Source organism: Mauremys reevesii, linkage group 23 (assembly GCF_016161935.1).
Source record: "Mauremys reevesii isolate NIE-2019 linkage group 23, ASM1616193v1, whole genome shotgun sequence".
Lineage (NCBI taxonomy): Eukaryota > Metazoa > Chordata > Testudines > Geoemydidae > Mauremys > Mauremys reevesii.
Window position 1 is genome coordinate 12,237,176 of NC_052645.1, and position 26,162 is coordinate 12,263,337.

The 26,162-nt window shown below is 59.0% G+C and overlaps 1 protein-coding gene across 2 annotated transcripts in view; it reads left to right on the plus strand.

The window, feature by feature from the left end:
- The window catches only part of LOC120389003 (mitochondrial peptide methionine sulfoxide reductase-like), a 41,744-nt gene extending 22,454 nt beyond the window's left edge, over positions 1-19,290 (plus strand). The window contains exons 4-6 of one of the 2 annotated variants that reach the window (XM_039511116.1): positions 5,101-5,205; positions 10,129-10,235; positions 17,086-17,244. In XM_039511116.1, the coding sequence (XP_039367050.1) occupies positions 5,101-5,205; positions 10,129-10,235; positions 17,086-17,229 (356 nt within the window). In that variant the 3' untranslated portion in view covers positions 17,230-17,244. Of the gene's footprint in view, positions 1-5,100; positions 5,206-10,128; positions 10,236-17,085; positions 17,245-17,294 lie in introns of those variants that run through there. The other variant, XM_039511115.1, reaches the window with a different exon arrangement.
- Positions 19,291-26,162: the final 6,872 nt, after the last annotated feature.

Consider the following 26,162-nt stretch of genomic DNA (forward strand, 5'->3'; position numbering starts at 1 on the left):
TGGCGGTGCTGGGGCTTGGGGGACAGTGGGGTGGGGTGCTGCAGGGCACCTGTCCCTGCTCTGCCTGCTTTGTGGGGGAGAGAACCTCTGTCTGCAAGGCTGTCAGTCCTGCACTTTTCCCCAGCCCCGCAACTCACCCGCTTGTTAATTTCAGCCGAGGGAATATTGCCTTTGGGAATGGTTCCCCGTGGAAGTGAATAGAACATTAGAATTCTACGGGATGGATTAAAAAAAGAAACAGCCTGTGGGAAAGATCTCATCTTCCATTAAGATCTCATCTTCCATCTGTCGGTTTTAAAGTAATTTCTGCAGCATCCAAATGACTTCACCCCTGTTAAATCTGTTAGGACTTTCCCCATAAGGGTTTATGTAAGCGAGTGTCTCAGATCTTGTAAAATCTGGTCGGGGGGGGTTATGCTCTGCCATCTCTACCCTAGCCCCTGTCTATGACAAGCTGGCCATGAGGAAATGGACTGTAGTTACCAGGCGGCTTCCAAGCTCAGGCTTCGTCTGTACTGGTAGCCGGAGCTGGGGAAGCGGAAGACAAATCCCCTAGTTTGTTCCCATTCTCTAGCACTTTCTAGCCAAAGGTCTCCGTGCCTCCCAGCTGCTAAAGGCAGCTTGTGCAGCCAGCCCTGGCTAGATGCAATGTTGACCTGCTAACTGCGCTGCTGGATGGTGGGACTCCCTCGCTCGGCCCACGTAGCCTGCGGGCCCGTTGTGCTGTCCCGGTCGGCAGAGAGAGCTGACGCTCCTGCGGGCGGACCATGACCCTCTCTGGTAGGCGGCGGAGTGATGCGTAGCACTCCTGCCCATTTGCTCGGCATTGCGCTGTATCCCCACGTTGGCAGCACGGCCCTGTAACCTGGTAAGAGCAGCAGGAGGTTCACTGGGACCTGCCTTTGAGACAACCGCTAGAGTCTTTTGGGGTCATATGGATGCTCTCGTTAGCCGCAGCTGTGTGATTCGATGTCCCCCTGCCCCGGCAGCACCATCTTGGCGCAGGGAGTGGAATCCCAACGTTGCCAAAGAATGGGAACGTGGCTGGCTCCGCGGCTGGCCTGGAGGAGCAGAGCAGGGCACCAGAACGTCTCTCCTGCCCAGCCAGTGGGATGCTGGGCCCTGGTCCAGGGAGAGATGAGGGAAGATTACTCCGGGGGGGGGGGGAGTGGGCAGGAGTCCAACCCACAGGGTCATCAGATAGCTGAGGAGGGTGGGTCAGGATGGTCGGCTTAGGGGGAGAGGTGTCCGCCCTGCCCCTGTAGGGAGAGCTAGTGGCTGATCCCAGAGGCAGAAGTGGTGATCTGGAGATTTCCGGAGGAAGGTACGGTCAGATGCAAGGCTCAGAATGATCCTTCTGGAGCAGAACAGCCCTTCTGGAGGGGAGGGAAGTATTGATGTTCTCTCTCCCCACCTCCCACCCCCACCCCCAACACCTCCCTGGCTTTGCAACGCTGCTCGGTGGCCTATGGCAGGTCCCTAGCTCGCCGGTGTGGCTCTGCTGTGCATCTCTCCCTGGAGATGCTTTTCCTCTCGCCAGCCGGCGCTGGCCTCCCTCTGTACATCTCTGTGCTGGGCAAAAGCGGCATCTCAACATAGCCTGACACCTGGGCTTCCCCCTTCCTTCCAGTGCTGCTTGGGCTGGGTCTGGGGCCGGGTGAAATGTATCTGCCAGGCAGCCTAGGGGCTGCATTGCTTTTAAAAGCCGTTTGCAGAGGTGGGGCCATTGCCTGGCTTCTGCAGCTGGCGCTAAGGACGTGGCTGTGGCTCACCGGGCTTCAGGAGTTTGGTGGAGTGCTAGCATCCCTGGCCACTGCACCGTGGACCAGGCAAGTCATGCAGCTGGGAGGTACAGAACAAAAAGCCGTAGTGAAGTGCAGGGCACCTTGGAGTCGGGAGGCCTGGCTTCTGCTTCTGACTCTGCCACCGATTAGCCGAGTCGCTTTAGCGAAGTCACGCCACCTTTCTGCGCCTCGGATTCCCCATTTGCAGTGCGGGAGTACGAGTCGGTCGGCTGCGTGATGCCTACTCAGCTCCCGGGATGCAAAGAGCGATAAATGGTGGACTCTTCCGGCTGCTGGGTGGCGAGGGAAAGCGAGCGCAGTGGGAATGGGGAGATCCTGTTAATAGACAACTTGAGAGACGGCTGAGCGCTCCTTGTGGCTTTAACTGCCAACGCTAGTGCCAGGCCGGCTGCATCGGAAACACCAGAAAAGGCCATCGCATGCTGGCGGCAGCTCCTCTGCTGCTGCCTTGGGCTGGTTTTCCCCCTCTGGTGTAGCAAAACGGGGGAGCTGTTGCCTGGAGAGCAGAGCTATCAGCTTCAGCTGCCTCGGTAATTGTCGGTAGATCACAGAACTGGTTGATGGCAGCATAGCCATAGCTGGGGCTGTGCAGGGGCCCGAAGTTCCATTTCACAGAGATTTTGAGACTTTGGCTTAGTTCTGAATCGGAGCAAAAATTAGAAAAGTTGAAGAAAAAAATGGTTTGAACAAAATCAAAGCCTTTTGTTTCCGTTTGATGGGGTTTAGTTGTGTATTGCGTATATTATACAACAATATGTGACCCTCTGGTTTGTATTGTACTAGCCCCGTTGTGCAAGGAGCTGTACAGACAGTTTCTGAAGCGCTTACAATCTGACTAGGCAAGACAAAGGGCAGAACGGGAATCAGTGGCACACACAGAGGTGATTTGCCAATGGTCACACAGTGGGTAAGTGGTGGAGAACCCAGGGCTTCTGAGTCCCAGTTCAGTGCCCCACCCTGTAGCCCAGCGGTTCTCAGCTGGGGATGTGTGGCCCCCTGGGGGTCCTGTGCAGGTTTCAGGGGGTCACCAAAATAAATCAGAGAGCAGGGCTAGCATTAGACTCGCTGGGGCCCAGGGCAGAAAGCTGAAGCCCGAGCCCTGCCACCCGGGGCTGAAGCCAAAGCCTGAGAATTGTGGGGTCCCCTGTGGCATGGGGTTTTGGGCAACTGCCCTGCTTGCTGGCCTTGGCTTTTATATGCAGAAAACCAGCTGTTGTGGCCCAGGCGGGCTGTGGAGTTTTTCTAGCATGTTGGGGAGGCCTCAGAAAGACACAGGTTGAGAACCCCTGCTGGATCCCCACACTGCCTGCTGGACCCTATGAACTGATCTAAAGGAGACTCTCTGTCTTATGGAGCCTGTGACACACGCTGGAGAGTGCTGCCTCCATGCCATCCGGGGCAGACTCGCTAGCCACAACAGAAGCGGAAGTGAAGTCCCTTTTCTGGGCGCAGCAGACGGTCGGTCTCTCTGCTGCAGGACGGTGGGGTTTGCACAGCCAGGGCTGTGCCCAGCGGTGGGGGCTTGCACCGGGTAATAGGTTATGGCCGCCAGCTGGAGCTCTGCCTCTGGCTGCTGCTTCTTCACCCTGCTTTGCAGCAGCTCCCAAAAGGTGGGGGACGTCCGGGAAAGCTGCAATCTGCTGCTGCGCTTGCAGACCCCATCCTGGGCAAGCACTTGGGCCCTTCCCACGGAGCTGCAGCAAAACAGCCCCTGGCCATGGCTGCTGCCCATCCCTGCCCCGGCTGCTGGCACGGCTCGCTGGGCTGTTTGTGTAGCAGTTATCGCCTGCCTGGGCTCCCCATGCACCCCTTCCTTCCCCAGTTTCTATGCTGGCCCCCACCTCCCTTGAGGTTGCTGATGCTAAAGAGACCAGTGTCCTCTCCCAGCCCCTCAGGGAGCAGGAAGCATCTGTAGCTTTAACTATCACTCCCTTGACTCCTGAATGTCCCAAGCACAGTCCACACCAAGGAGAGGGTGTAGTCTAGTGGTTGGAGGAGAAGAGACCAAGATTCAGGCCTCTTGGTAGTTCTGGGAAGGGAGCATGGCCCAGTGGTTAGAGGAGAGGAAACTAGCTTCTGTTCCTGTCTCAGGGGCAAGGAAGGTGCTCTTTCTGGTAGAGCAGGGAGATTGGGAGTCAGGACTCCTGGGTTCCCGTCACTGCTCAGGAGGACAGTGTGGTTTAGTGGTTAGAGGAGGAGACTCGGTGTTGGGACACTGTGATCTGCAACGATTCTGGCTCCGCCACTGACTTGAGGCACGACCTTGGGTGAGTCACTCCCCTGCTCGGTGCCTCAGTTTCTCTGTCTGTGAAATGGGACAGATGCCTACCTGCCTCGGGTGCTGGAAGGTAGGCCCCATGCCTGTGATGAAAGGTGCTATAGAAGGGCGAAGTGGAATCGCTGGATGGCTGCTGTGATCTAGCCGGTGGTGGTGCCATTAATTGCGGGAGGCGGGGGGAAGGGTTTCTCTCACGTGCTGCTGTCTGCAGACTTGAGGGTGTGTCCCCTCCCCCACACCGAACCATCCTAACATCTCTGGCCCTCCCTTTGGCCCCGTCTTGTGATTGCTGTGCTCCTGGGTGCCAGGGCCTGACAGTCCAGCGAGGTGCAGTCTCCCACCCACGCAGCTCCCCCTGGCCCCCATGCCAGTCCAGGCCTGCCCTCCCCCGGCCACCTTCTGCTCCAGCGTTAGCCCCCTCCTGAGCAGTGAGCATGCACGACACCACGTCGTGGGATGAGCGCTAGGCCTCGAATCGCCGGCCTGCTTGTCACCTGAGCCAGAATGGGCACGGGGTGTGACAGGCACACCTTGCCGCCGCCGAGCAGCGTCCCCTCTTGAGCAAGGGGGGCTCGAGCGCTGGGGGTGGGGGGGCGAAGCCAGACGAAGACGGACCGGAAGGAAGGCGCACATGTCCAGCCATGAGGGCAATTAACCGTTGGTTTCCCGAGGGCTCTGGTGGATTTGCATTCTCCGTCACCGGCCCCTGTAGACTCAAGATGAGATGTTTGTCTAAAAGATCTGCTCGGGGGATTATTTTAGGGGCGCTCTCTGGCGTGCGTTGTGCAGGAGCTCCAACTAGCTGATGCCCGTGGTCCCCTGTTGGCCATGGAACCTATGAATCGTGGTTCAAATTGCTTTAAAACCCAAAGCTTGGGGACCACAGACCAGGCCGTCGCTCAGCATCTCAGGCTAATTTATCACGGCGAGCATCCTCCTGCAGACAGATTCCTGTGGCAGGGGGCAGAGCCGCTGCTGAGCAGAGGGGGCTGTTTAACCTCTCTCCTCTCCCCCCAGGTCTGACCGGACACGCAGAAGTGGTCAGGGTTGTGTACGACCCACAGAAGACCAGCTACGAGGCCCTCCTCAAAGCCTTCTGGGAGAACCATGACCCCACCCAAGGTAAGGGTAGGGGCCTCTGTGTCCGGAGGGTCAGCGAGTGGTGCCAGAGGCAGCCGCTATAACCACCTGTGTAGACTCAGGTTTTTGGCTGCAGCTCCCTGCCCACGTTACCAGCAGAGATCTTCATCCCCCATACCACCGGTCTGGATCTCTGCACTGGTCTTGGGGCTTTAATCCTGCCCCTAGGGGGCGACAGGAGCTCAAACCCCTGAATAAAGGGCTGTGGTGCCCATCCGCACCAGACAATGTAGCTCGCTGCCCCTGTGACTCTTGTCTGCATTGGGTGGTTGGGGATGAGAGAGACGCTCTCTACTCGTGATGGGTGTCGCCTGCTTCCATGGGCAGGGAAGACAGACGTGTGTAATCACAATCAGGGCAGCCTGATGCCAGGCCTGGCCAGTGACGTGCTGCCTGGAGAACTAGCCCCGTTGTGCCAGGTGCTGCACACACACCTAGTGAGAGAGTATCTTTATCCCCATTTTGCAGATAGGGGAAACTGAGGCGCAGAAGGATTCAATGCCTTGCCCGAGATCTCGTACGGGGAGTCTGGGTCAGCGCTGGGGATTGAACCCAGATCTCCTGAGTCCTAGTCCAGTATCGTACCCGCAAGCCCTGACTCTCCATCCATGGGCTGCATTGGAAGTGAAGGATCCTCTGGGACCCACAGCCATTGCTTGGGGTGGGCTGGGTCTGTCTGTGGTTCCCTCCCGCTTTGAGATCCAGAGCGACTCATCGATATTGAGGCCAGAAGGGATCATCATGACCATCTAATCTGGCTGCTAGAAGTCACCGGGTCTTGGGGGGGCCGGGGGCACACACAGAGGAGGGATGCCGCATGGACCAGGTGCTGCTATTAATCCCTCTTCTGACCAGGCCTTCCACATCTTTCTATTGTAAATCACGTGGTCTCATCCCACTGTCTGCAGCCGTTCCAGCTCCCCCCTGCCCCCGCAAGGGTTTGCTGTCTCTTTAAATGGCTCCAGCCCCAGGATAGCTCTGTAAAAAGCTCTGCGGCACTGATGGGGATGTTACAGCTGACAAGGGGCTTTGGGAAGCCGGCGAGGGGAGGGGCTCAGCTGCGCAGAGGTGGGGGTACTAAATGAAGAGGGGGCAGGGAGGAAGGACTGTTTGAAACCCCCCTCACGTCGGTGGCAGGGAGGGGAGGGGGAGAGGCTGGGCTGGGGCCCTGTTGTACCGAAGGGTAATTTTAATGAGGAGATTAGTAGTCTCTGCGTGTCGCTGGCCGGCTTCTGATGGCGTGTTTGTGTTTTAACGGGCAACGTGTGCCCGCGCCATGGATGGGCAGTAGTGGGGAGGGCCACCTACAGGCCCCGCAGCATTGGAGGGACCCTCCCTGCTCCCACCCCCTCAAGAAAGCAGGGTTTACACTGGGTGAGGTGGTTGCAGGCTCCCGGAGGGAGGCTGGTGGTTTGTGTTCTGAGAGGGCCTGGTCCAGAGCTTGCAATTGACAGAAGAAAGGGTGGGAGGGGAAATGGAGGCCGGGGCGGGGGGGTACGGGACTTGCCTACAGTGTCGCAGCAGGTCAGAGGCAGAGCTGGAAATAGATCCCAGGGCCCTGAGTCCAGTCCGCTGCCCTACGCTCTGGACTGAGCTGTCTCCCTGAAGGTCCCCGATCAATATCGGGGGGGGGGGGATTGTGCCTTTTACCCCACCCAAGACCCTCTAACTCCTGATGTAAATGGCCCAGTCTTGGCTCTGCCACCTTGGTAGCAGGCTGGATCTTGACCATAGGCCCCCCAGCCCACCCAGCTCTTAACAGGCCTGTCACAGAGGGCAGTCCTGTGCCCTCTCGTGCCTTTTCCCCCACAGTCTGGGTGCCTCCAGGGGTTGAGGGGCTATGGGGGGGGTCGCTTCCCCCCGTCAAGCCAGCTCTGTGCTGAGCCATCCCCGCTGCGCGCCCACGTTACCCACACAGGGCCCCGCATTCCCCCAGAGTTGGGAGGCGCCGAGCAGTTGCTCCCATGGGGTCCCTAGGTCTGGGCCCTGCTATAGGGCAAGCGGAAGGGGGGGCCTCTGGCCCCAAACAGCTTCCTTGGCCTCTGCACTCTCTTTGCCTGGCTCCTTGGTTAGCTCAGGGTGTTTCTCACATGGCCACCCCTCTCTGCTGGCTGCAGGCCCAGTGCCCTCTGTATGGAATAGCGCCTCGCAGCTCAGCACGAGTCCCCCAGACCGGCTCCCGTATTCAGCGATTGACTCTGTGGAGTTGGGCCCTGAAGCCGTTGGGTGGAGCGGGAGAGGAGCTTGGTTAACCCTCTGAAGGAACACTCGGACCGGGCCCGGGCTGGATTTACAAGCCCTTGGACGAGATGCAGTTGGCCTCAAAGGGCTGGCGGGGAAGGGGTGTGAATGGTCAGTACACCAGACAGCAAGTGTGAAAAATTGGGACGGGGGTGGGGGGTAATAGGAGCCTATATAAGACAAAGCCCCAAATATTGGGACTGTCCCTATAAAATTGGGACATCTGGTCACCCTAAGCCTGGTGCATCCCCTTCTGGCCGATGTCCCCACTCGCTATAGCATTGCTCACCCGCCACACTAAGTGCACGTGCCTCAGTTTCACAGATGGGCTGGGAATTGTCCCAATGCTTGGACCCTGTGGTGCTTCTAGACTCTCCCAGCACCACCTGGCTCTGAGGTGCTCCCTGGGCCGTCAGCCCTGGCTCTCGCCTCTGCTGCCCCTTGCCTGCAGCCTCTGCGGGGAGCGCCCGCCGTGGGACCAAAGTCCTCCCAGAAGGAGAGAGGCGAAGAGGGATAGGTAGCCCTGTGCAGGCTCCTCCTAAACACCCCCTTTCCATGTCCTGTGGGGACCAATTGGATCCTTATTCCCCCCCTCCCTCCCCCCACACCCCTGCAGGGAAGGGGAGGTTTCCCCTCCCCCTAGATGAACTGGACTTTCCTTGTTTAACCAGATCCCCCCCCCAAGCCATGCTGTGGAGACGGGATATTGACGCGCCCCCACTGGGAGAGTTTAACACCCATCCGTGGCTCAGAACGTCCCTCTCTTAGCATGTGATGCCAGGAGCCTTCCAGCTCCCACCAGCCTGACCGTCTGCCCCTCCTGATCACCCCCTGCTCTGACTCCCTTCTCCGCGCAACTCAGGGGCTCTCGTCTCTCTCTGGGGCAGCTGGACTAGCAGGGGCAGGAAACAGCTCCACTGTCAGATCTCCCTCCACCCTGTGCTGCCTGGTAACAGCCTGAGCATGGCCTGGCGCTGCCTTCCCTAGCCCCCCTCCTGGCAGCTTGAGGGCCCCTATGGCCAGGCCAGCCCCTCCTCCCCGGAGCATCTGGCTGAGAGGATGCCCATGGGGCCTCCAATAACTCCTAGCCCCCCTCCAGTGCGGCTCGTTACTGCACTGAGCGCCGTTCCCAGAGAGTGGCAAACCTGGGCACCGTAATTTATGCAGATTAATAACCGGCAGCAGCCACTGGGCTGACAAGGCGCTCAGAGGGTGCCTGAGATTTGTGTACAGCTGTGATTAACAGCCCATCCTGTGATGGGAATAGTAATTGGAGTGGCTGTGTCGGGAGGCGGGGGGGCGGCTGTGTGGTCTGGGCTGAGTTCTCCCTTTTGGAGTTCCTGGTCACTAGAAGGATTGGGTGGGGGCCGCATTAAGTCCAGTGGAGCTCTGCGGCTGGGCAGCTGTATGGACCGGCTCCGGTGGAGCTCTGCCGGTTCCCTGGGATAATGCCATTTCCCCTCTCCTGAAGTGGGTTCTGGCAGGATCCTCCGAGCACCTGGGGCCCCTCCCAGTGCTGGAGGTGGGGGGCAGTGGAGCTGATGGCTGATACTCTGCTGGGACCTGGGATGATCCATCTCGGGGCGAGAGAGGCTAGGGGCTGGGGTTGGGAGGAAAAGCTCCCGGTGGCCCTGGGTCCTGTGTAGCCTGATTCCAATCCCCTTTCGATAGCGCTGTGAGGGGTTCAGCCCATTCGGGGCAGGGGGGTGAGGGGAAGGGAGGTTCAGAGCATGGCAAGAGTGGCTTGTGTGTCCCCTCCCGCTGCAGAGAGGCAGGGCCTAGCAGGGCTGAGAGCCGGGAACTCCCTGCTTCCAATCCTGCCTCATCTATCGACACCTTCAGGGAAGCTGCTTCCCCGCCTCGTGCCTCAGTCTCCCCCATCTCATGGGGACCGACCCAGGGGTCAGTTAAGCACTCGAGCGGTGCCCTGCCCACTTCTCCATGTGGTCTCCTGATTGGCTCTTCAGTTGATGAGATGGGACAGGATATGAGGGTAGACCAATGGCTGGTCTGTTTGGCCCTGGGGTGGGGACCTCACGGGGGCTCTGCCCACATCCCTTTTCTGTGGATAGGAGGCAGCTGGCAGGGGTGCCAGCTTAGCACTACTCAACAGTCACTTACGCTAACCTCTGTTGCTGTATCTCTGGAGGAGCGTTCACACAAGGCGCAGTGGTTAAGGTACTGGACTGGGACTCAGGGGATTGGGGTTTAATTCCTAGCTCTGGCACAGATTTCCCTTGGGCAAGTTAAATCTCTCTGGGCCTCAGTTGCCCATCTGTAAATTGAGGATAATGATCCTTCTTTTGTCTTGTCTAGTTGCAAGCTCTTTGGGGCAGGGACTGTCTCGTTATGTGTCTGTACAGCGCCTAGCGCAGCTGGGTCCCTGATCTCAGTGCTGCCCTAATAATGGAAGCTCCTACTGGCTGCTGAGACAGTGTTGCGGTTTGTTTGAATGGTGGAGCAGGAGGCTGCCACTGAAAATCAGCAGCCCGCCCTGAGCCAAAGGAATCAGACAGGCTGTGCCAGCAGGTTAGCCCTTGAGTTCAGTGTGAATGCTCTTTTTGCGGGGCTGAAGGTTAAGCTTGGGCACCACTCTTTGGCGATCCTGATGTGCCAGGACACGGGCACCCTCTGTCCCCTAACGGGCGGCTTGCTGTCTTTCAGGCATGCAGCAAGAGGAGGATGTCGGCACACAGTATCGCTCGGTCATCTACACATTCGGAGCCCAGCAGAGGGATGCTGCCCTGAAGTCGAAGGCGACGTATCAACAGGCAGGTTTGGAGCAGAGGCTGTTCCTCCGGGATGGGGTGCGGCAAACCAGGCTGCTTACGCGTTATCTCATCCCTCAGTGAGCGGCGGCTGGGAGCTGCTCTCTGCATTCCACTCACCTGCAGGTGTGAGGGGATGCTCATCTCACAGACTTACTGTCCCCAAAGATCTTCAGCTCTCAGTAAGGCAGGGGGCCGGTGTGGGAAATCAGTGGGGGGGTTTTCCATCCAAACTCTGATCTTGATCACAAACTCTGCTCAGCAGACCAGACTATCCAGATGTTTCCGCTAAAATGGGCGGTGAAATAGTGAACCATGTATATCGCCATCAGTAGGCTCCAGAGTTAACAGTGTGACTAGGGAGCTGTTTGCACCTCTCAGCGGCTGCTTCAGGCTGCCTGCCAAAGGGCTGAAAAATCTTTGTTTGCAGCTGTCAGGCTTAGAAATGTCACTTATTAAATGTCACTTATTAAAGCCCTGGGAGCTCCCGCTCCGCAGAACCCGGCTGGAGTGGCGTTGCTGTAGTGTGCTGGCTGTATTGACCGTCTGCGCTGGGTCTGGGGCCGCTGCTGGAGTGCCGAGGGAGGCTTCTCGAGCCAGGGCTGCTTTGGGAATGCAATGTGCTCTGGGGGTGCAATGGATGCCGGGAGTCTCCCTTGGTGCACGGGGTGGGAGCTGTTCCCCTTGCTTCTGCTGTGTTGACGCATTTCCAGCTGCTCCCGCTCCCTGCGCTGGGTAGGCTCTGCCCTCTGAGCTGCGTCCTGTGGTGTGGAGGGAGGGGAGACAAAAGGGAGGCAAGGCCTACTTAGTTAATTACCCCGGTAAGGCCCGTCGTGCCTTTCTGATGAGGAAGGGGGCTGGGGGAAAAACCAGTTTCCTTGGCAACCTGCCGCCACGGCAACTGGCAGCTGGGGCTGGGGGCAAAGGCCATTGACTGAGACAGGTGCAGCATCCCGTGAAAATGATTCACTGCCTTAAGCGGTTTGCCCCCAGCCGCCGTCGCTGGGACAATTAAAGGCGACCTGTTTAAATCCTGCACGTGCCGGGCAGATGCGGCATGTGTGAGCGGGGCGCGGGCAAGGCTGGTGGGCTGCACAGCCTTGGGCTAGTCAGTTGCAAGATCACGGGGCTGTGTTTGCAGGGGCCACTCTTGCAACCTCTGCTGAGCGCTGAGCTGTGGGTTGAGCAAATCCTGCGGCAGCAGGACACTGGGCTGGGAGCCAGGGGAGCCACGTTCTAGACCTGTGGGACTGTGGGCCAGGCCTTGTCTGGACTAGCATTTTAGCCACTGGCACAAACTTACGGGCACAAACTTGCAGCTCTCCTCGGGCTGATGCTGGGGAAAGCCACACTGGTGAATCCTGTCCACACTAGGGGCCTGCACCGGTGTAGCTACTCAACGGCCTAAATCTAAGCATAGACAAGGCTGAAGTCACTGCTTCTTTGTGCCTCAGTTTCCCCATCTCTAACAGGGTGATCCCTACCCACTCGTTAAAGTGGGTCGGGCTCCACTGATGGAAAGAGCAAAGCGAGAGATTTTACCCCCTCTCCAGACAGTGAGTCTTAGCACTGCTCTACCACGTTACATCTCCCCGGGACAGGGGGTGAGGAGTGGGGGCTCATCCTTCCACGCAAAGATGATCTGGCATTTCCCATTCGCACGCGGCAGTACGGGTGACAAAAAACGAGCCGTTACCATCTCCCTGCGCCTCTGGGAGCGAGTGCGCACCGCGCGCGCCGCCCCCGTCAGCCGTCTATGGCTGCTTCATCCAGGCCAGGACTTGGGGTGACTCTGGTTGGTGTTAGTAACCCCCCCCCCCACCGAAAGAATCCCCTGTTCTATTGCACAGCTGAGACCTGGCTCTTCTCTAGAGCAGGGACACGCTGGGGAATCTCCTAGGAGAATTGTCCATCGGTCCCTTAATGCCTAAGCCACATAGACACCTGCCATAAAATAGATCCATGTAGGACCCGGTTCTCAGGGGTGCGGAGCGCCGGGAACTCAGGGGACTGCTCGGCGGAGCATCAGCGCTCATGAAAATCCAACCCGTACAGTTATGGCCTCCCTGGGTGGTGATGGGCTGAATTCTGCTGTTTCCACGGTGACGCTGGGCCCGGCTCTGAGCCGCCGCGCTGGCACAGATCCAGCGTCCCTCCATCTCCAGGGGGTTACGGTGGATTTCCAGAAGCGTGACGGAGATCAGAATCCATCCGCGTCTCGGGGATCCCCGGTGACATGTAACGAGGCGCTGTGCCAACAGCTCTGCTTCCCGCAGCCTATTAGCCATGCAAAGATATTCCCTGGCAGGGCAAAAATATTCCATCGCCCCCTTCTCGAGGCTCAGCCTGGGCCTGGACTCAGTGACAGCAACAACTTTGCATTTATTAATGGGACTGAGGGAGCCGAGCAGCGTGGTTGGCAGGTGCCTCCTGGGATTCTGGCTCCGTCGCTCTCTCCTCTCTCCGCCCAGATTCCACCTCCTCAGCGCAGCACTGGGGCATCTTCCTCAGCTGCCATGGTGACAGGTGTGCTGCCGATGGGTTTCCCCATTCCTGGCTCTGTGACCTGGGGCAAGTCAGGTCCCCGCTCTGTGCCTCAGTTTCTCCATCTGTAAAATGGGGGTAATGCCCCTGCCTTCCTCTGTCATTCTCCTCTCAGCTCTGTGGATGAGAAGCACTAGATAAGAGCTTACCTGGCCTCTTAGCCAGCCACTAAACTCAGCCGCCCTCCCTGTCCTCCGCAAAAAATCCCCAAAGCCCCCACCTAGGCAGGGAGGAGCTGGGGCCTGACCTGATCTGGGCAGGAAAGGGACACTGATCCCATGGCCATGTGCTGCTCTAGAGGCCAGGGCAGAGGCATGGGGGTGAGGGACCCTGCCCCTGTTCTGGGGCTAGAGGCTGTGGCTCTCCGGGGGCCCCCATCTCATCTCTACATGGGCTGCCACCAGCAGGGGTTCGAATCCCCCTCCCTTCGTTTCCAGTGGCCTGTAGTTTGGGGCTGCTGCTCCACCATGGCTCCTCCCCCAACTTCAGCCCCTGCTGGGTTCCAGTTAATTAACTGGGCCTCCTTATCGGCTCCCACACCCGGCATCCCCCCTCCTGCATGTGAATTAACTCTGCCCGCCGATAAACTGCCTTGTTCTGGACCCTGGAGAAATGCAGGTCTCCCCGCTCCCCCTCCATCCCTCCCATCCGCTGGAAAGTCTCCAGAGCCACCGACTCCTTCAATGCAATTAACGATGCGCCCCATATCAAAGAGCTGGCTGACGGGCGAGCGCTGATGGGAGCCACAAGGGGCTTTCCCCCGACTGGAGACAGTAGATACCTGCACCCAGACAGAAAACCCCCTTCTCAGCACCTCCACCCATCATGGCTTGGCTCAGTGCGTGATTGACAGCAGCCCTGACAAGTGGCGTTCCTCCTTTTCTTGGAGCAGCCAGTTCAGCCCTGTCCAGGGGCTAGAACTCAGGGCTGGGCGGCTGGAGATCTGGGTTCTATTCTGTCTCTGCCATAAACTGATTCTGGGGCATCTCTGCCTCAGTTTCCCCTCATCTGCCAAATGGGGGATAATGGTTCCGAGGAGCCTTTGTAAATAGCCGATAGGAATGGGTGCCCTATTGTACCAGGTCCTGTGTGGACATAGTTTGGTCCGGACCCTGCCCCAACGGGCCTGCACTCTGAGAATATGTCTACATGCGCAGTAAGCCTGGGGAACTCGGTGTTTCCAGGCCCACGCTGGAGTGTCCACACTGCATTGCAAACCTGGGTTTACAATGGCTGACCCTGGCGCTCTCGGTCGTGCTAACACATCCGCGCTGCGCAGACCGTGACTCGGGTCTGCGGCTTGCCCTGTGTCCACACTGCAAAATGACAGGGCTTAGGCCGGAGTCAGGAGTGGGTTCTGGGCTCTGATCCGCCCCCTAGCAGGGTCCTACGACCTGGGTCCTGAGTGCTTGCTGAGCCAAGTCAGACACCACTGTGTGGGGCTTGGGCTCTAACTAGGTAGATGTATCCTGTGGAGACAAGGAACATAGGAGAGTTCAGGGGGGAGCAGAGCTGCACCTCGATGTAGCCACGCTCTATAAGAGGATTTGTATGGTAAACATTAACAGCGGTCCCCAGGTTACACTCCTGGCCTCTCCTGCCTTCTGAACGATGCTGCTTTGATTTGACTAATTCTCTTCTGATTTTGGGGTGTGGTATGTTTTCGCCGCAGCAGAACAGGCTCCCCAGCGCCGTGATCAAGTGGGGAGAGCTGCACACTGCAAAGCTAAGACTTCTGAGCACTAGCGAGGGAGTTTGACCAGAGCACAGATGCTGAGAATTGGGACTCCTGGGTCCTACTCTTGGCTCTGGGCAAGTCAGTTTCCCTCTCTGCAAAATGAAACTAACAATCCTTAGCTCCAAGCCAGGGATGGCTCAGAGGCTGCCCTAATGTGGGCTAGAGAGAGAACTTGGAACCATAGAAATGGAAAGGACCTTGAGTCCAGCCCCCTGCCTTCACAGCAGGACCAAGTACCTCCCTGATGGATTATTTTGCCCCAGAGTGGGCCCCCTCAGGGGAAAAACACAACACTGGGGGGTTGCAGGCCAAAGCTCAAGCCACTCCCCCGCCCCCCCCCCTGCCCTTGGGAGCCCTGTTTAGCCCTGTGAAGTGGGCCTGTGCAAGGGGGGGGTCAAGGAGGAATCAATCACACAGGAAAGAGCTGCAAGAGCAGGACTGCCAGTGGTGGTGGGGTTGGGGTGTCTGGCTCCAGCCGCTGGGGGCTGGAATACTATAATAACTATGCTAGGTAGGGTAGGACACAGGACCACTCTAAGGGCAGAATAGTGGTTCTCATGATCTTTTTTTTTCCCCCTTCACCCCTTGCCCCACAGAAGCCTTTGTTGAGGGAACTGAGCTCTGCCCAGGAAGCGTGGGGGCACTCGGGTTCTTGGAGCAGGGCTGGAACCAAAGGCCTCTGGATCTAGAAACAGGAGTCGGTCCCGCCGTCACTAGGTGCTAGGCCCCTGGTGTCAGAAGAGCAGCTGCAGTAGTAGACTCATAACCATCTTCGGTGGGCCAGCCACTAGAGGGGAACCTAGCCCACCATTAGTGTACGGGGGATTACTAGAGACGGGTGGGATTGCACGTAAGCTGTGAAATACCCACTCACCCACCATCACGCAAGGGGGGTGGGCAGAAATCGCTAAGCATAGCGAGGGTCCAGTCGCAGCCTTGGGAGCCCCTGCCCATGGTCACCGAAGGGCAGGCTCTGGAGGAGAAGCCGGGTCCCCAGGTAGTGATGTGGAGGGACAGCTCTGAAGTGCGCATTCACCCCTGCTGTCGAACTCTGAGGCCAGACCCCTGTCCTGGCTTTCTGCACAGAGTCGCGCCTGCGGCTTAGCCAGCGGACCGTGCTGAGGGCTAGGATTTCAGGGGGCGTATCCCCGGGTGCTTAGCGCCTCAGCACCTGGAGCCGCAGGAAGAATGAGTTTGTGATGTGATGTGCGAGAACTTGTCTGTCCTTCCCTGAGTGGGTGCAGATGCATTTTCAGCCGCCTCCGTTTCAGCAGCGGCATTTCCGCCCTGGCGGGCTCCTCGCGTCTGTCCGTTCCACGCCGCGGGTCTGCTGGCTGAGCTGCTCCCGCCGGCGGGGGCCTGGCTCATGCGGCGGAGCAGGTGTTCGGTGAGACACTGTCTGGGGTTCGTTCACGGCAGGCCGGAGGGGGCGCCCCAGGGACGCCCTCTCTCGCCTCGTCTGGGCGGCTCTCTGCTCAGCGCGCCTGGTGTTTTGCAGAGCGGGCGTGGAGGGGCCTGGCTTGGTCTGAGCTCAGACCCTGCAGAGGGGGGTTAGTGGTGGGGGTGGACTGCTCCCTTCTCACCCCACAGCCCTGCCCTGCCCTTCCCCCTTTTTCTTATATAGGCTCCTATTACCCCCCCACCCTCTGTCCTGATTTTTTCATGTTTGCTGTCAGGTCGCCCTAACTGGGGGGATGGATCTGCACAAGGGCTTTGGGGGTGTTAGCCGGGGAGCTGCCAAGCCAGGCTTAGAACCTGTTAGGGAAATGGGGCTCTTACAGCCCCCTTGTGGCCAGTCTGGTGTACTGCAATCCCTGCACCGTTCCCGTTGGTATCCAGCGCGGGCCTGAGACCCGCAGAAACACGGTTCTTGTCCGTTAGCTCGGCGGTGACAGCGGCTGTCTAAGGCACAAGGGTGCTGGGTGCAGTCTTAGTCCCAAAGTTCTTCTCTGGCAGCCTGGATGGTGCTCGTCGGCTCCGGTTCGGTTACTCTGACAGTGGGCCCATCGCTGAGGCGTCTGGGCTGGGCGTGCAGGGCCGGCGCTGGGAAGGTGCAGTGGGAGCTCTAGGCGGGCAGGGTTTGTGTTGGCTGAAGGGGCAGTTTGACACGAACACCTCTGGTCTCCCAGGGAGGCGAGCGGTTGCTGGCAGGTCTCTTCCTAGCCCGCTCCTTCGAGTTCCTGCTCCTGTTTTTCAGGTGGCTTCCTTTTGGGGGACTTGCCTAGCGGTCAGAGCAGGGGACTGGGTGTCAGGACTCCTGGGTTCTAGTCCCAGCCCTTCAGCTGACTCGGCCAAGGCCATACACCAGCGTAAAGCAGGGTTCACACCTGCTGCCTGCCTCCCGGGGTGCTGCAGGGCTGAACTGCCGCACGTCGCTGCAGCGCTTGGGACTTGGCGGCCAAGAGTGTCCCTGAATGGAAGGGAATAGAAAACGCTTCCCACCCCCAATCTGATTCCCTGCCTACGGCTGCGCCTGCCCAGCGCCAGCCCCCTTGCCCCCCGCCCCTGCTCTGGGAAGGGGCCCTGGTGTCAGGGGAAGCCGTAGCTGCTGTCATTTCTCTCTCCCGCTAGCTGCTCCTGGATTTTGCCGGTGGTGTCCCTGCTGCGGTTCCTTTCCCCAGATCTCGTCACAGCCTCTGCCCCGAGGTCCCGGCCTGGACCTGTGAGCTTCCCCCTCCGCGCCCGTCAACCTGTACGCCTGGCTCCAGCTGGTGATGCCGTCTGCTCCCCTTCCAGGAGCACTAAGCTTGACGTCCTTTCCTCCTGTCTCCTCTCGTTAGGAGCTGGCCAAACGGCAGCTGGGGCCCATCACCACTGAAATCCAGGCGGCCGGCGAGTTCTATTACGCAGAGGATTACCACCAGCAGTACCTGCACAAGACCCCCAAGGGATACTGTGGCCAGAAGGGGACCGGCGTGGCCTGTCCCATCCGCCCCGCAGCTGAACAAGAGTCATGAGGGGAGTATGCCTGGGAGCCGTGGCGATCAACACCCAGGAGCAGTTGCCATGGGAACGCAAGCAGCCTAGCACCTCATTTTAAGCGACCGTCGGGAGCGCAGGTGGCTTTTCTTTTCCCAGCCACCTCCGGCCCCAGCTGGACGGCCCGATTCACAGACGTGACGGGTTCTGCCCCTGGAGTCCCTTCCTGCCCTGCGTTTCTGGACGGTTACCATAGCGCGGGGGACGTCCAAGGCCATGCTCTGGGTCTGATCCCCGGCAAGGCTCCAGGGTTCAGAGATCACCCCTCGGTCCTGGTTGCTTTGCGGTGCCCTCCAGGCTGAGGTGGGGGGTCTTGCCTTGGTCCTGTTGGCCCTGATTGAAGAGGAAGCCTCCCGGAGCTGATCCTGCACAACCAGCAGCTGCTACTGGCTCCTTGTCCTGATCTGCTCACCCCTACGCGCCCCCTTCCCTCCAGAGCGTCCTCTGGGGTCACTTTGATTCACTGGGAGGCTGGAGCATAGGAGAGGGGGTAACTCGCTTGCTAACCGCCTGGAGAATTTCCTCGCTCCATTGCCACGGCCACCACAGCATCTGTCACACAGGGACCAGCGGGACTGGCCAGGGGATGGGGCAGCCTCAGCACCACAACGTGAGGCAAGGCCAAGAGTTTTCAGCCGCCTTTGCTGCTGGATTTGGGAGGGTCTGGACAGAGGTGCCCAGCCCTGGGGACGCAGGGGCCTCGGGGCAGGCAGCAAGTGCTCTGCTCTCTCCACCTGGCTTTGCTAGACAACACTGGGGAGGCTGCAGCCCCCCCCTTCCCCCCTCCACGCTGCCAGCCGGAGCCTCACCCCTCACGTTTGGTGGAGAAGGAGCTGGGCCGTCGCTGAAGGTGGTTGATGCCTCCCCATGGAGAGAGCGGGGACCCATTAACTTTCAGCCATTAGACTCCAGGGCAAGAAGCCCCCTCTCCTGGGGCTTAGCCTGGCCTCCAGCCTCCCCCTTCCCCCCCCATCACCCTTGACAATGACACCAATTCTCCCTACTCCACTGGTCTCCTGGATCCTCGGTGGCCTGGAGAACGAGGCTCCCCGAGCAGTGGACACAGGTGCTGGCCGGGTTAGCAACCAGCAGCCCTGCCCTGCCCATGAGCAGCAGGGTTTGTTAACGTGCCCTGGGGGCAGCCGTGGGTGGGGGGAGCTTGTAATGGGCTCTGCCCCAGGGGACTGGGAAAGCAGTCGCTGAATCCTGACTCGCTGTCCCTGGGCTCCCCTTGGTGCACGGTTTGACCTCCTCCCGATCTGAGCCCAGGAGGGGAGGAGACGCATCTCATGGGCTGCCGTCTGCTCGCCTGGCCTTTCTCTCTGCTCTCCCACTGCCTGAGGAGTCACTTGCCCCAAGCCCCGGCTGGCCAAGGGGGGGTGATGCTTCCCGTGCTCCCTGCTGGGGCTGCCCTAACTCGTATGGTCCTGGGGGTCCCGCCCCTCCGTCGGGATTCCCAGCCGGTGGCAGCACCCCCCAGCCACTTATTTCACCGACGGTTCCCCAGGAACCTGCAGTTCCCCCCCCCCCGCCCCCCAGATGTGTCTATTGCTTCCTCAGGGCCTGCTGGGCCCCTCTGAAGAGTTTGCTCCTGCCCCTCACTGCAGCGATCGCCAGCTGGGCCTTGCCCTCTAGCTGGGCGGGAGATCGTCGTCGTCCCTACTTCTGCCTGGCCCTGCGTCCTTGCTGAGCCCCCTGCCGGTCTTTCTAACCCAGCCAGCTCCGTCTGCCAGGCTGCCCTGCCCCTGAGCTCCCAGCACATGCTGCCCTGCCCACGCCCAAACCCACCACCCGCTAGCCCAGCTCCCCTTAAAGGGCCAGCCCCTCTTTCCCCCACCGTGGCAGCAGCCGCCACCCCCGAGTCTGGTCTGTTCTTTGGCTCAGAGTCTGGCTCAGCGCCAGCGTTGCCTACTGCCAGCGGGTGAGTGTGCGTTGAACTCCCCTGGGCAGAGAGGTGGCGTTTCAATTGACGCTCACCTGGGTGGGGCTGGCCTGGTTCATAATCGGCCCCGTGCCATTTTGATCCTCTGAAATGATCCAGTGTCTCCTGGGCTGCACCGAATAAATGAAAGGATCGATTGATTGACGGCAGGGGCTCGTGTTGTGTCTCGGCTGCTGAATGTGTTGGGATCTCAGCGTTGATGCAGCTCCTAGCCTGTGTTGGGGCTTGATGGGGGGCGTGATGTTACAGGGGTTCAGGGTAAAAGGAGTAGTGCACAGCAAGCTCCAGAAGCCAAAGGCGCTGGCTTGCTCACAGCTCCTGTGCCTGGCGGTGTAGTTACAAGACGTTGTCCATTCAGCGCATGAGTGTAAAGTGTCCATGGCTTTCCTGCTTGAGTAGAGAAAGGGGGAGTTAACTCGGCTTCAGATGTAACAAATCCTTGATGGCTCTTGATATCTGCACCCCTTCACCACTAGCAATTTCCCAGTAGGGTTCCTCCTGCCCTGAGAGCACAGACTCCTGCGCCTACAGCCAGAGGTGAATCCCCATTGGCAGTATAGAATCTATGACATGCCCAGTGGGAAGGTCTGATTCTGTCCAGCAGAGGGCAGTAGTGCCCAGTACAGTCTGTGCACAGTGACTGCTCCCCTGCGGCTCTTCCTTTCAGCAGCGAGGAGCTGTGATTCTTGGCCGGGAGGCCGAACTGGTGTGTGGGAGGAGGAAAAGAGCCATAAACCCGACCACCCACCGAAGCTCCCTCGAAAGTCTGGCGGAGCCTGTCTGCCCCGAGTCTCTGTGGAAGTTACCTTGGCTGGGGCCCAGCAAAGGGGACTCCCCCTGCCTCACGTTTCATCCCAGGGGGACATGCAAAGCACCACTGCAGCGCAGCTGCCACTAGCCGTAAAGCCCCCCTCTGCAGGAGAATGGGGGACCGATAGGGCCAACCCCCTCCCCCAAACCTGTGCCAGAGACCGTCCGGCCTCTTTCCTCAGCACCTCCGTGTTGATCTCATCCTCTTTGCCTGCCCCTGTATCTTCCTCTCTGGCTGAGACCAGCTTTCCAGGCCCTGTCTGTGACCGGGCAGCCGAATCCCAAGGTCACATCCGCACGGGAGTGTCCTATGGCTCCGGTCTCACGTGCAAAGGCCGCTAATGGGGCTAGCGGTTGGGGAGAGAAGTAGGGGTGGCCATGGATTATTTGGAGGGGGAGGAATCTGGCCACGGCGGGTTTTAAAATAGAGCCTGTTTCTCTTGAATCGGGGCACCCGATTGAACCGTTGGTTGCCCTGCAATTCGCCTTGTTCATGTGGGCTCTGGCGTTGGCTTCCCCCACGACGGCGATGTCGGCACACTGCCAGCAGGTGGTGCCGTTACACTGGCCACTCCGCTCAATGCAGCCATGGCTTGCAAGTCACGCAACTGCCCCCTTAGAATACGCCGGCCCTCCTAAGCAGGTGTAGGCGATAGGGTTGATCGGAGTGCTTCAGAAATAAAACACGGGTGGTTTCAGAGATCTCGCCCTGCCCACGAATCAGGCTGTGGAGGGGGCAAAATGGCTAAGGCAGGGGCTTTCAGTAGAGGCCTCTTAATTGAATTCCGCTAAGCATGGGAGTGGGTTTTGCTTTGATTTTGGGCGGGGGTGGGAGATTGGCCCGGAAGCCGCCGGCTCAGAATTCATCATGAAAGCTTGCCGTGTGCCTGCCTTCGACCGGGAAAGTGCCCCGGGAATCCTTGAGCAGCGGCCCTGAGAATCCAGGCCTAGGGTTTATGTCTCCCATAAACATGATATTGACTCACTTTGTTCTGCTATATGGCTGGAGGGAAGGGTTTCCCTCCTCCATCTATAACCAGCTTTAATATAGGGGCCAATCTCAGCCAGATTTCTGTGCCCATCTCACTACTCTCTGTTTCTAAAAGAGATTTAGAAAGGGGATGGTTGGGGCTGAATGTCCAGACTGAGCGGGCCCAAGGGCGCAGTCTCCCAGCAGCCGGGCTGTGGCTTGGGACTCTGAATTGGCCAAAGCACTGGAGAATACGCCAGCTTGGCCTAACTGTGCCAGCATGGACCAGGGTCTGTAACTTCTGTGATATGATTGGAGTGTGGCTCACTAGGTGTTTATGTCCCGCCCTAGTGGCTAGTCACCTAAGAGGATAAGAGCCTACTACAGTGAGCAGCTAGTAGAGTTTCTCCCTCAGCTCCAGCACCAGAGGTTTAAGCCGTCAGAGATAAAGATCCCAGACTCTGTTCCTGCCCGGGGAGCCGTGGGGGCAGGGGCGGGGGTGGGGTATTGCCCTTAGAGATGGGAAAACCCCTGGGAGGGTGTTTCCCAGGATTTTAGTTTAATTATCTGACGAGGACCATTGTCACATTTAACCAGTGAACCAGACTCTACCTCCGCTGAAGTCAGCGGACTTACAATAGGGGTGAACTTGGCCCGTGGGCTTCTCCGGGTCCACAGCAGCGTGGGCTTTTCTCTCCGTGCCCTGCTGACCCCTGCTCCCTGCTTCCAAGGGCTCGGGAATGGGCCCGCCCCCCCTGCAGCTGTCCGGCACGTGCGAACGTGGTGCCATTCGAGCCTGTGTTAGGAGTCCTGGCCAGCTCCCTTGGGCCCACTGGAACAGGTGGGAACACTGGCGGCGCCAAGGATTGCTGCTGCCTGGCCCACCCCTCCAGGCCTCGAGGGAGCAGGGAACGGGTGGCCATCGGCTCCTCTGATATCCAACAGCCCGCTGCATCCGGCAGCACCTGCCCCATGTGCCACAGTGCCCCTGAACCTGGGCAGTGGGACGTGGTGCTCACGCTGCCCGGGGGCTGGGGACTTGCCCTGCACTTGCTGGAGTTCAGCTCTCCCTTCTGGCCGGGGGGAACCTATGAGCAAGGAGGAGGCTGAGGATGCCCCCGGCTCAGGGTCTCGAAACATTCCCAGGCCCTGAGGACTTCGCCCGCCGGGGGGACCCAGGGCAAGGAGGGCAGAGCCAGGCTCGCCCAGGGAGCAGGTGAGGATCTCCCTGGGGATCAGGGCTGGCTCCCCGCACTGGTGTTTGGAAGCGGCACCTGCGCCAGCCCTTTCCCCTCCGTGGCGCTGCGGGGTTTAGTTTCACTGTCCCTCGCCCCAGGAGGCGGCTGCGCCCGGCCCCAGGCGCGGCGCGTTGGAGGGCAAAGCTCCCCTGAAAAGGACCGCGTCCTGCCTCCCGCAACGGCTCCGGCCCTCGGCCGCGCTGGTCGCCGCGCCCGGCCGGCGGTCTCCCCCTCGCTGCGGGGGTGGGTTTGTTATGGAGGCCTCACTCCCCGCCCTGTCCCGCTCAGCTGACTCCCGTGATGCCAGACTCCGCTTTTTGGCACCCCTGGTTCTTGGCACCAGTTTGCCTAGTGGTTACACCGGCCCTGCCTCGCCCCCTTGCCTCTCCCCTCCCTGCCCCGGCCTGACTGTCACCCCTGGGTGCTGAAGGGCCCAGCAGATAGTCCCTGCCGTCAGTGCAATCAAAGGGAGCTGTAGATTTCCTCCCTCATCCCCGCCTGCAGTTGCTCAATTCCTGCTGTGAAGCTTGTTAGCTGGGTCTTGAGGCCCTGGTCTCTATGCGCCCTGCTCTGGGCCAGGCCTTGTAAATCAGCCGGGTCTCCCTAGCTACCCCCTCCACACACACATCCACACTCTTGCTTAGCCCCCTGCCTGCTGACGGCCCCTCGTGGCTGGATCTCAAGGCACTTACAAAGGAAGTGAAGGACTGTCTTATCCCCACTTGCCAGGAAACCGAAGCACGCAGCCAGGAGGGGACTGGCTTGTGGTCGCACATGAGTTGGTGGTAGAGCAGACCCCAGGCCTCCTGTGCTCTGGCCACTGACCGATGCTCCTGCAGCGCCGATGTCCGCGAGAGGGGCGTGATGGCATCGGAAACAGCGAGACCCTGTGTAGCCCCCGGTCCTGAACCCTTGGGGGGAATGGAGTTTGGCCGCACAGTGGAGCAGAGCAAGGCGGGTGTCTGCTAGGAGGCCAGTGACGGCCGCAGATTAAGCACTAGTGAGACAGTCTCTAATCACAAAATCCCCTTTTCCCTGGCCTCTCCTCTCCCCCACAGTGAGGGGGACTCGATAGCAGCCTTCAGCTACCTGAAGGGGGGTTCCAAAGAGGATGGATCTAGACCAGGGGTTGGCAACCTCTCACAAGTGCTGTGCCGAGTCTTCATTTATTCACTCTGATTTAAGGTTTCGCGTGCCAGTCATGCATCTTAATGTTTTTAGAAGGTCTCTTTCTATAAGTCTATAATATATAACCAAACTATTGTTGTATGTAAAGTAAATAAGGGTTTTAAAATGTTTAAAAAACTTCATTTAAAATTAAATTAAAATGCAGAGCCCCCCGGACCGGTGGCCAGGATCCAGGCAGTGTGAGTGCCACTGAAAATCAGCACACATGCCATAGGTTGCCTACCCCTGATCTAGACTGTTGTCAGTGGTAGCAGATGACAGAACAAGGAGGAATGGTCTCAAGTTGCAGTGGGGGAGGTCTAGGTTGGATATTAGGAAACACTATTTCGCTAGGAGGGTGGTGAAGCACTGGACTGGGTTCCCTAGGGCGGTGGTGGAATCTCCTTCCTTAGAGGTTTTTAAGGTCAGGCTTGACAAAGCCCTGGCTGGGATGATTTAGTTGGGGATTGGTCCTGCTTTGAGCAGGGGGTTGGACTAGATACCTCCTGAGGTCTCTTCCAACCCTAATCTATGATTCTATGATATCCCAATTGTACCAACCCCCCCCCCAGCCCCTTTCTACAGGCCATCCGAACACCCAGCTGGGTGAGTGCGCCTGGCCCCTGTTACCCTAAGCAGCTGAGCACCTCCAAGCCTTTACTGTATTCACCACCCCAGGCCTCCTGCGTTGTGCCCTGGCCTTTGGGCCACCCTTGCTTTATGGCTCACGGGCACAGCTGCCCATCCTCAATCTGCCCTGTCAGTGCAGCGGGTGTCTGGCACCAGGCAGTTCCCTTCAGAATCCGTAAAGGGTCATTTAAAAAAGACTCCATGGTTGCCTTGGCTTCCGAATTTGTCCTTGCCCCATTGGCAACAGCTGATGGTTCTCTCGCCTCTTCTGTCTCTGCACCAGTTCAGAACAATTGCTGACGGGTGTCCTTTAAATGGAAGAAGAAAAGAGCACATGCCCGCCCCAGGAAAACAGCCTGTCAATTGAGGTTAGAAGCTAAAACGCCCCGTGATGGTTGGAAACTCCAGGTGATTCACAACAGGAAGTGTGTGTGTGTGTGAGAGAGAGAGAGAGAGAGGCAGGTGCATGAGAGATGGGAGGAGGGTGAGTCAGAGCCTGCGGCCAGGAGGGGTGATGGGAAGATCTGCTGGCATGTAGCTCTCTCAAGGGGTGGGTAGAGCACCTGGGCTGTGTGTAGGGAGGGGCCCCGCTGATCTGGCCCCAAACTTTCCCCTGAGGGCACCTGAGCTGCTAGCAGTGGGTGGCTGCTTAGAGAGACAGTGTAGCCTAGTGGAAGGGGTCCAGGCCTGCGAGTCAGGAGGCCTGGGGTCTGTTCTCTGACCTTGGAAAAAGTCACCTCCTCCCTCTGTCTGGTACATAGATTCAAAGACTAAGGGACCAGCCAGTCTGACACAGGCCAGAGACCGACCCCAAAATCATTTCTAGCACAGCTAACCCTCGCCTTGATCGTAAAAGGAGAATTCACCATGACCCGCAGTCAGTTGTTCCAGTGGTGACTTACCCGCACTGTTAGATGTACACTTTATTTCACCCTCTGCTTGTCTCGGGGGTGGCGTGTGAGCTCCTTGGGGCAGGGAGTGTGTCTGTACAGCACCTAGCGCAATGGGTTGGAAGCTCTGGGTGTTGCCAAATGAACGAGGGAGGCTCCAATTAGCCTAACACCGGGACTGAGTCTGGAGGGGCCCCTCACCCGTTCCGTGGGGTGCTTCGATTCAGGGGGTGGTCGTGTCTGTCCCGGGAACGCCTCAGGAAGCTGACGGACCCGACCCTCCCAGCCCAGCCGCTGAGACGCAAGGGCTGCGGGGATTTTGGCTGCATGGGAGGTGGAGATGGAGCTAGTGTCTGAACCTGGTTTACAGGGAAGCTCCCTAGAAAACTCCCTGTCCATCCTCCCTCCACAGCTGTATTGTTTGAAGGTAGCTGTGGCTGGCTCATTGACCTGCCTCTCTTCCCACACCCGGACGCCCCCAAGGGCCAAGTGACCCAGGCGCTGTGTTTCTGGAGGAATGGCCCCCCTGCCACATCAGCCCTGTCTATGTCGCGGGGGGGAACGGCTATTTGACACGGTGACCATATTCCAGCCATCGAAGGCACCTCTGGAGCTGCCTCGGGCCGGGCGAGTTGAGGCAGGCGTTGGGTCTGCAGGGAGATCCGGGGCTGCCGCTTGTGCTGCAGCCAGAATTTCATGGTTTAAACTCTTGCTTTAATCTGAGTCTGCAACGGGAACTCCGATCCCTTTGAGGGGCTGGGGGCGGGAAATCTGTTTAAAGCCCTGGAGGAAGATGATAGACCAATAGCAACGGCCGGGCCTGGCACATGCGGCTCGATCTCTACCAATGCGGCTCGGTCCTTCTGAGTCGCAGGCCTCCTGGAGCAGCTCGACCAGCCAGGGCCGCCCAGAGGATTCAGGGGGTCTGGGGCAAAGCAATTTCGGGGGCCCCTCCATAAAAAAAGTTGCAATACTATAGAATACTCTATTCTCGTGGGGGCCCCTGCGGGGCCTGGGGCAAA